This window comes from Chrysochloris asiatica, unplaced genomic scaffold (assembly GCF_000296735.1).
Source record: "Chrysochloris asiatica unplaced genomic scaffold, ChrAsi1.0 scaffold00117, whole genome shotgun sequence".
Taxonomy (NCBI): Eukaryota; Metazoa; Chordata; class Mammalia; order Afrosoricida; family Chrysochloridae; genus Chrysochloris; species Chrysochloris asiatica.
The window spans coordinates 1,556,325-1,566,382 of record NW_006408635.1 but is presented as its reverse complement, the minus strand read 5'-3'; the positions used below and the strand labels follow the sequence as shown (position 1 = coordinate 1,566,382).

The following is a 10,058-nucleotide window of genomic DNA, read 5'->3' as shown; positions in this document are numbered from 1 at the left end:
AACCCTGTACAGGGTTTCCAAGGCTGTAAATTTTTATGGGAGCAGAAAGCCTCATCTTTCTCCCACAGAACAGCTGGTAGTTTTGAACTGCTGACCTTGAGGTTCATAGCCTGATTCGTAACACTACGCTACCAGAGCTCCTTGTTATGTCTTTTAGTTGTATGGATATTAGTCTATGACAAACATCATTGTACTTCAAGTTTGATCTTGAAATGATCTTTTTGATGATGAATGCCAATGTTACTTCATTCCTCTTGGATTTATCCCTCTTGGCCAAATAAACCTCCACCCATAGGCAATTATTAATACAGTTCTGTCTCTGTTGATTTGCTTATCTAGGCATTTCTTATAAATGGTATCATATAATATGGGGTCTCTTGTGTCTGGCTTTAACTTACCATAAAAATGTCAAGGTTTATCCATGTTTTAGCATGTATCAGTAGGCTATTTCTTTATTGTGTTGAATAGTGTTATATTGTTTGAATATATGAAAGTGTCTACTCATTTATCAGTTCACAGATACTTGTGTTGTTTCTAGTTTTTGTCTATTATGAGTAATGCTGTTATAAACATTTGCACGCAAAGGTTTGTGTGTCCTTTCTCTTGACTAGATATCTAGGAGTGGAACCACTGGGTTATATGATAATTACAGGTTTACATGTTTGATAAATTGTTGAACTGTTTTCCAGAATGATTTTTGAATCTCATGTTAATACTGTATTGTCAGAGGAAAATGATTGTTTCTATTATTGATACATTCACTTATAAAATGAATTGATTAATTTCTAATGTATTGCCCCCAGTATTGATAATAGAAATGACAAAAGTATTTCCTTCAAGGTGTTTACAGCCTACTGGAGAAACAGAAAAATAACGAGGTAACTAAATACAGTGTGAGAAGTACTGTAGAGAAATCCTCACCTGGTTCTCTGGGCAAGTAGGAGGCTCTAGGGCAGGGGAAGTGGGAGAGTTTTCAAGGATATCCTCGCTGGGTTATGTCTAACACCTGGGAATGAGGGTGTTAGAGACTGAGGGAGCAGTAAACAACTCACCTGACTATACTCCAGGATCTCCTCAGCCTGAACAACTGCTGTTTTCCACAGTATTGACCACCTACTAACATGTCATGCAATTGATGTTGAGTTTATTGGCTCCTTGTCCTTGCAGAGCAGAAATCTCTTCCTCCTTTACTCACTAATGTGCCCCAAGTGTCTGTCACAGTGCCCAACATATAGCAGGTACTCAATAAATATTTGTGGAGTCAATGAAAATGTAGGAGAGCAGACTGCTTATGGGAGATGTAAACATATGCTCCACAACATTGGAAAGATGATAGCAGCCCTTACTTTTATTTCCCCCCCCCAATGTGTTAACATGAACAGTTTTGATAAAATACATATTTCTTACCTTGTGGTGTGAGCAGCTAATATGTTTGGTTGCTAACTGAAAGTTGGAGTTTGAGTGTATCCAGAAGCACCTCAAATAATGAATGGCCTGGTGACCTACTTCTGAAAACTCAGAGCTGGAAAGCCCTATGGAGCACAGTTCTACTCTGACCCTCATGGGGGCGCCATGAGTCTGAACTGACTTCACATCTGTTGGTTTAATGACAACAACTGCAGGTGGCACTTCCTGTCGACTAATAAAACCAAGGATGCTGGGAGAAAATGAGTGGGCTGATTTCTGAGGAGATTATAGAACATCATATAACAAAGTGAAAAGTATTGTCTTGTACAGACTTTCTGACTAGACTTGGGCTGCTATGTTTGTGGCATGGCCAAAGGATGTTCTGATTCTTTGGCAAATAAACAAGTTTTGTTGGATAATCGGATTGATAAGGAAGTATGCAGATGCCAGTGTATAACTTTGAACACATTTTCAGTAAGTTAGGAATCATTAAAGAGGAAGGATACCATCTGAGAAAGTTATTTTAGTTACTGTAACAGCGAACATGGGATCTGAGAAGAGGTAGGAGGAGCGGAAGGAGGAGGATGAAGAAAAAACTGTCATTCCCTCAGGATTTGCCAAATATGATTGACAAATTTGAGACATTTTTGCAAGTCAAATAAGCAAGGACAATTTTTGACACAGTTATTCTTGATTTTGAAGACAGTTTGAATGTCTTCAGAATACCTTCGAGATACTGCAATCTCAGTCCCAGACCACTGCAATATAGCGACTATTCCAAGAAAGAGAGTCACATGATGTTCTTGGGCTCCCATTGCTTATAAAGGTTATATTTACACTATACTGTAATCTATTAGGTATGCAATAGCATTATGAAAACATTTATGATATTGTGAGTGTGTCCCACATGTAACACAGGGACCTGAAAGAAGCACATGCTGTTGGAAAAACAGCACTGATGAACTTGATCGACCCAGGGTTGCCACAAACCTTCAGCTGGTAAAAAAAGAAAAAAAGAAAAAGCATTATCTGCAGAATACAATGAAGTGAAGCTCAATAAAGAAATATATGCCCTAAGTGACAAAATGCTTCTGCTTATAAAGGAAAGATCTACAAGGAAAAGAATAAGGTGTTTTCATGTGAATTTACTTAGACTCTTGTTTGAAGAACTTGTAACCTTTCCAGAAAAAAAAATCCACCCAAATGAAGATTTACACCTTATCTTTTACATTGATTTTTACATTTTACATGATTGAAAATATTAGTGAAAGCTTGTATTTTTGCTTCATTCTTCATGCCTTGATTTTGTCATTGGTATCATTTGAGATGATCTTGTGCTAAAAATAAATTGTTTAGGAACACATCATGCCAAAAATTGGGGGTCTATTCTAATTTAGTTCCATGGAAGCATTGGTTTTTCTTTGTTCTGATTCTTTGTTGTTTTTGGTTGAGTAGGGACAGTGGAATTAGAGAAACTGAAATTGTGGACACTGAATGGTTTAAAATCAGGAAAAATGTGTGCTTAATGATGAAAGAACTTTTATGCCCTGCTATGTGGTGTTGTGGGCTAATGTGCTATGCTACACATTTGTTCTAACAACAAAGCAAATAAACCTTATCCAAGGACAGTTGAGAACCATGTGGGGTTTTAATTAGAGAAGAGATGTGAAGAATGTTCATGATGTACAGATTGGATAGTGGTTTGGACACTGAAGTGGAAGGGAGGACAAGAATAGAGGGAGGAGTCACTTTAGGAGACTGTACAATAATTCAAGTGTGAGGTGACGGGAACCAGAAGGAGGTGGTCGGTAGGGCATAGATTGTAGGCTCACGACAGAAGCAGCAATGACATGACTTGGCCATTCCTGATATGGTTGTTAAGAGGGAACTGCCAATTAGGGACTCCCAGATTTCCTCTACTGGCATTTGGATAGAGATTGGTATCATCCCAGAGGTAGCGAATTCAGGAAAAAGAGGAGCTGGATTTTTATCAAGTAATAGGAGTTTGGCTTTGGACTCACCAATTGTGGGGGGGCCCATGGAACACTTACATGAGAGGTTCGATAGACAGTGGAATCTCTGGGACTGTGACTGGAGCTCCAGGTCTGAATCCTCATTTAAGGTTACGGTTGTGGTGGTGATGGTGGTTCTGTGCCGTGGAGTCGGTTCCGACTCATAGCAACCCCGTATAGGGTTTCCGAGGCTGGAAATCTTTACGGGAGCAGAAAGCTTCATCTTTTTCCCACGGAACTGCTGGTAGTTTCAAACTGTTGACCTTGAGGTTAACAGCCCAACTTGTCACCATTCTGTTACCAGAGTTCCTTAATTTGAGGTATAGATTTTGCATATATATATTCACAGTGATGTGAGAGAAAGAGGAGGCAGTCTGCTTCCATAGAGATTGTTGTTGTTAAGTGCTGTTGAGTTGGTTCTGATTCACAGTGACTCTGAATAGTTTCCAAAGAGCAGCTGGTAGGTTTGAACCATCAACTTGTGGTTCCCAGTCCAGTGCTGATCCTAGAGCACCAGCCTTGGAAACTCTAGGGGCATTTCTGCTCTGTCCTATAGGGATGCTATAAGCCAAAATCAACTGGAGGGTGGTAGGGTTGTGCAATGAGGATACACACTTCAAGGAGTGTGCCATTGTCTATAAGGAGCACTGGAGTGAGATTTCTGTGGGCAGGACTTTGGGAAACACTGACATGAGAATGAGTTGTGTGTATTATAAGAAGTGAAGGCTTTGTATCTGACTCATGTAGGAGAGAGGATGTACTTAGGGCTGGATGCTTCAGAAGTTTAGTTTTTTTGAAGAGTGCAAGTGTTGTTTTGAAGAGAAGCAGAGACTCAGTCGAGGACATGACCTAAGAACTCCTATGGTCCGAACTGAGCAGCTAGTGGAACTGACGGCAACTAACTACAAATCAACAAATTTTGTAATTAAGATTGCATTTTTGAAATCCATTTTTACTTGTTTCCCAATAATCACTCACTCATTTATGTTTAATCTCTGTGGATTGTATATCCCCACTTGTAGATGAAAGAACTGAATTCATCTATGACAACTAATCTCTGCTCCTTGCATCTCAGTTCAACTTTATCCATAAAATATGAAATACAAATTCTTAGTGAGGTGGGCCAATGAGTCTGTTTTTTATAAACTGGTAACTGAAAGTGACATTTATGTTATGTCCTCTAGAGTGCTGGTTTTCTTTGAAGTCTTTCCTTTGTAGAATGAGTGCCTAGGGATTGGTTCAGGAACAGAGAGTCTCTGAAGTGTGGATTTGTGACTGAATCCCTGAGGCACTGCCCATAGATTTGGGCAGGGAAATAATTGTAAAGTGCCAGTTCAGTACTTTGTTCATGTGGACTCATTTAAGGCAGATAACAATCTGTAGGTGATAGAATCATAACATGTACCTAGATCTGCTAACTCCGAAGTCAGGGCTCTGTCAACCATCCCATGAATTTGAATTCGGTTTGGTCGTATGTGCTTATAGCTTACTAGAGCTGTTTGTTCAGAAGCATGCTGTGGATGCCTGCAGACACAGCAGGAAGTAGGGCTCTGATGGGTTAGCAGTGTTTTCTATGAAGACAGGATGGGGCTAGTACTATGCATGCCATATGTTGGCCACCCCCTAGTTGTGTTATGCCTCTTCTCTTGGAATGACGCTGGGTGATGTGTTGGGAGGATGGTCATTTCTCTCCTAAACTGAGTGGAGTAATGGAGTGGAGTGGGTAATGTGGATTCAGGGAGGTAACTTTTGATTCTTCCTCATTTTAACCATACCATCTTTATTCAGTATTTAACAGGCATCTAGGATTGACCCATTTATTTATACTTGTTGTATGTATATATTCCAGGCAGAGAAGGCTGATGGATTTGTCAACCTGCCTGATTTCACTGTGGAAAGAGCAAGTGAATGCAAGAAAAAGCAGTAAGTTGTCTATCATTCTTCCCACACAGAACTCTGATTCTGGACACTAGCCCCTCACAGTGTTCTGAGACTTAACGACAGTAGCACTCAAAATGGCTCGAGAATATGAAACATTGTAGGCTGATATGCTACATAGCAATAAGAGCATTTACCTCTTATTTTCTGGGATTTCATTTTGAAAGACCCATGAATCCCTGGCATGGATTGTGTTGGCATCTGTGAGATGGGATTATAATGACGTTCCCATCCCGAACTGGCAGAGGACATGTGTCAAGGTCATGTCCTTGTTAAGAGCTAGAGTCATGGTTAGAGAGGACTCATCAGAGTTAAGGAGATGTGAGAGTAAGGTCAATTTGTTTTTAAATTGGTTCATTGAATTGTCAGTAGCTCACTTTGATTAAATTCTCAGCAGTGTCACAGATTTAGGGTTTACACCTGACATATTTAAATTCAGAGGAGTTGAGTCCTGTCAGGGATCCAAGATGTCACCTGCCCAGGGTTCTCCTTGTATCAGAGGATGAGATAGCTGTGACCTGCCTGGAATCACAGCTCTCAAGTCTGAACGCAGAAATTCTGACTCCTAGTCAAAAGTGTTTCCTGTGAGAGCCTCCAGCTATATTTATATATAGGCCCTCTTTTCCTAGTCTCCTTTCTTTTTTTCTTTTGGCATCTTTTCCAGTCGTATTAGAAAGGACTATTTCCCTTCTGATCTATGTTACTAGCTGCAACAATTAATACATTTTTACCCCCTAAGAAAACTCGTAAACTGGCGTTAGCTTTAAGTCTTTGCTATGCTGGTCTGTGTCCAGGGATCTATGGGGTGGTGTTGATTCTTGTTTCTTTTTGACTAAGACTGATTATTGACAAAACCCCCTGAGTCATACAGCAAACCTTTCAGTCTAAATGGTAAAGTGGAAGAAGCTATGTAACATCTTTATTGATGTTAAAGCAAGACTATGAGAGTCAAAATATGATCTTGAACATACCCCACCTGAATTTAGAGATCATCTCAGGAACAGATTTGATGCATTAAACATTAATGACAGAAGACTAGATGTAGAATGACATCAAGAATATCATACAGGAAGAAAGCAAAAGGTCATTAAGAAGACAAGAAAGAAGGAAAATACCAAAATGGATGTCAGAAGAAACTCTGAAACTTGTTCTCCTGTGTTAGGGATGCTAAAGCAGATGGAAAAAAATGAGGAGGTCAAAGAGCTGGACAGAAAATTTCAAAGGGCAGCTTGAAAAGACAAAGTCAAGAATTATAATGATATATGCAAAAAACCTGGAGTTAGAACATCAAAATGGAAGAACAAGCTTAGCATTTTTCAAGTTGAAAGAACTGAAAAAAACTCTAAACCTCTACTTGAACTATGAGGGATTCTGTGGGCAAAACAAATTGATTCAGGAAGCATCAAAAGAATATGGAAGGAATACACAAGACTTACTCTACAAAAAGGAATGGATGATGTTCAATCATTTCAAGAGGTAACATATGATCAAGAGCCAGTAGTACTCAAGAAAGAAGTCCAGTATGCCTTGAAGTCATTGGCATAGAACAAGGCTTTTGGAATTGATGGAATACAAATTGAAATATTTCACCAACTGATGCAGTACTGGAGGTATTCACTCATTTATGCCAAGAAATTTGGAAGACAGCTACCTGGCCAACTGATTGGAAGAGATCCATACTTGTGTCCATTTCAAGAGAGGTGACCCAATAGAATGTGGAGTTCACTGGACAATATCATTGATATTGCTGCAAGTAAAATTTTTCTAAAGATAATTCAAGAATGGCTGCAACAGTACATTGACAGGGAACTGCCAGAGGCTCAAGCCTGCTTTACAAGAGGACGTGGGATGAAGGATATCATTGTCGACATCAGATGGACTGTGACTGAAAGAAGAGAATTCCATAAAGATGTTACTTGTGCTTTATTGACTATCTAAAGTCATTCAGCTGTGTGGATCATGATAAACTGATAACATTATCAACAATGGGTATTCCAGAAAACTTAACTGTGCTCATGAGGAACTTGTACATAGACCAAAAGGCAGTCATTTGAATAGAATAAGGGGACATTGAGAGGTTTAATTTCAGGAAAATTGTACTCCTAGGTTGTATTCTTTCACCATGCTTATTTAATCTGTATACTGAACAAATAATCTGAGAAGGTGGATTATTAGAAAAAGAACATGACTTCAGTCTTGGAGTAAAACTCATTAAACTGCGATATGCAGATGATGCAACTTTGCTTGCTGAAAGTGAAGAGAACTTAAAATACTTACTGATAGAGATCAAATACCACAGCCTTCGTCATGGGTTGCACCTCAGTGTAAAGAAAACAAAACGCCTCAACTCTGGACCAATAAATAGCATTCTGATAAATGGTGAAAACATGCAAGTTGTGTTAATCCACCATCAGCACTGCTGGAAGGAGCAGTCAAGATATCAAATGGTGTATTGCACTAGGAAATATGTTGCCAAGACCTCTTTAAAGTGTTCAAGTGTGAACATTTCAGTTTGATGACTAAGGCATGCCTGATCCAAGCTATAATATTTCCATTAATCTCATATGCATGTGGCAGTTGGACAATGAATAAGGAAGACTGGAGAAGAATTGATACATTTGATTTCTGGTGTTGATGAATAATATTAAAAGTGCTATGGACTCCTGGGAGACGAAACCAATCTATGTTGGAAAAAGTACAGCCAGAATTCCCCTTAGAAGTCAGGATGGTGAGATTTCTTCTCTCACAGTTTGGACATACCATCAGGAGGGAACATGCTGGTTAAAGTGGAGCGTCAGTGAAAAAGAGAAAAACTTCCATGAGTTGAGATGAATTGGTATTGAGATGAATTGGCCGTGTCAGCAGCAATGGGCTCAAGCTTAACAATGACGGAGAGGATAACATAGAACTGGTCAATCTTTTGTTGTGTCGTACACTGGGTAGCTATGAGTCAGAACCGAGTCCATGGCACCTAGCAACAACAATAGTAACATTGATGGTTATCTTCGATGTTTTATACTTTTTATTTTAAGCTAAAATCTACCTTATGTTTTTTCTTTACAACTATAGGGCACATTGGATGAGCTTTCCTATGTTTTCACAGTGTGGAATTTTTCTATAAATAAAATCCTTGTTTATACTTGATTGAATTTGAATAAATGCTTTGAAAGAAAGAGGTGACCGGAGGATTTTGCTTTGACACCTCTATCACTCTAAATTTTCATCAATTGTATTTTATAGCAGAGCAGTTAGCAAGTGACAATAAAAAGCGTATGTCCATAAGAATGGAAATATTGACAGCTAAGACTCAGTCTTGGTCTGGCATAAATCCTGACCCTCAGTTCTGTACAGGAAATAGGGACTGGACATATTAAGTATTTAATATGACTGAATGATATATTTTTGTTCATTTGTAAAGAAAAAAACTTACAGTGCTTTTAGTTGATTGATATCCTTTCAAACTCAATGACTCCTGCAAACACTAATGGCTTATTTGTCTGTGCTTTTTCCCATTCAAGTGCTTTTAAGATCAGCCATCCAGAGATCAAGACCTTTTATTTTGCGTCTGAGAATTTGCAAGAAATGAATGTGTAAGTAGAGAAGTTAGCTAAATCCACTCTTTATGGGAATAGATTTCTTTATTTCGGGTACTGGAACTTTAGGCAAAGATTTGTGGTCAGTTATGGTGTTATTAATTTTTGTTACTTGACACATTCATATGTCTGTTGGTGGCAGGTGCTTCCATGGCAACTTCATATGACAGAATAGAACTGCCCCAGAGTGTTTGCCAGGCTGTAGTCTTTACAGGGGAGTCCTGGTATGGCGCTGTGGGTTAATGTGCTGGATGGCAGTGTCGGTTGGCACTGCAAGGTCGGAGGTTCGAGCTCACCAGCCACTCTTTGGAAACCCTGTACAAGGTCGCTGTGAGTTAGAACTGACTCGATGGCCACTTAGCAATAAACAAGAGCAATCTTTCCAGGAGCACCTCACCAGGTCTTTTCCCTGGTGCAGCTCTTGATAGGCTGGAACCATGGACCTTTTGGTTCGCAGACGACTGACTGACCATTGTATTACCACAGCTCTTTTCCATTTCTTTGTTGTTGTTGTTGTTAAGTACCATCGAGTCTGTTCCCACTCATAGCAGCCCCTGAGAGGGTCTCCGAGGAGAAACAGATGGATTTGAACTACCAACCTTGTGGTTTGCAGTCCAGTGCTAATCCTACATCTCTTTAGTGGTTATAAAGTCTTCTCTAATATTTGGAAGCGTATTTGGAGACCCACACATACTAAAATAGCATTGTTGTTTTTTAAGGAAGAATTCGTGAGATTCTTCTGAGAGCCACTTAGTTGAGATAAGAGTAAAACAGGAGTCATTGTAGGAAAATATTAAAATGGGAACCAGCATTACAGGGAAAGGAGCTTGAAAGTATCATCTATATATATATATATATATAAATATTGACAGCTAAGACTCAGTCTTGGTCTGGCATAAAATCCTGACCTTCAGCTCTGTACAGGAAATAGGGACTGGACTTTAAGTATTTAATATGACTGAATGATATATTTTTGTTCATTTGTAAAGAAAAAAACTTCAAAACCCTATACAGGGTTGCTGTGAGTTGGAACCGATTCAAAGGCATTTAACAACTATATATATATTATATGTTGTTGTTGTTGTTGTTAAGTGCCATCGAGTCGGTT

General features: G+C 39.1%; 1 protein-coding gene across 1 annotated transcript in view; it reads left to right on the top strand.

Moving 5' to 3' along the window:
* The window catches only part of IPCEF1 (interaction protein for cytohesin exchange factors 1), a 162,876-nt gene that overhangs the window by 58,843 nt on the left and 93,975 nt on the right, over window positions 1–10,058 (top strand). The window contains exons 4-5 of the mRNA XM_006868475.1: window positions 5,269–5,342; window positions 8,876–8,947. Of these exons, the coding sequence (XP_006868537.1) occupies window positions 5,269–5,342; window positions 8,876–8,947 (146 nt within the window). The remainder of the gene's footprint in view (window positions 1–5,268; window positions 5,343–8,875; window positions 8,948–10,058) is intronic.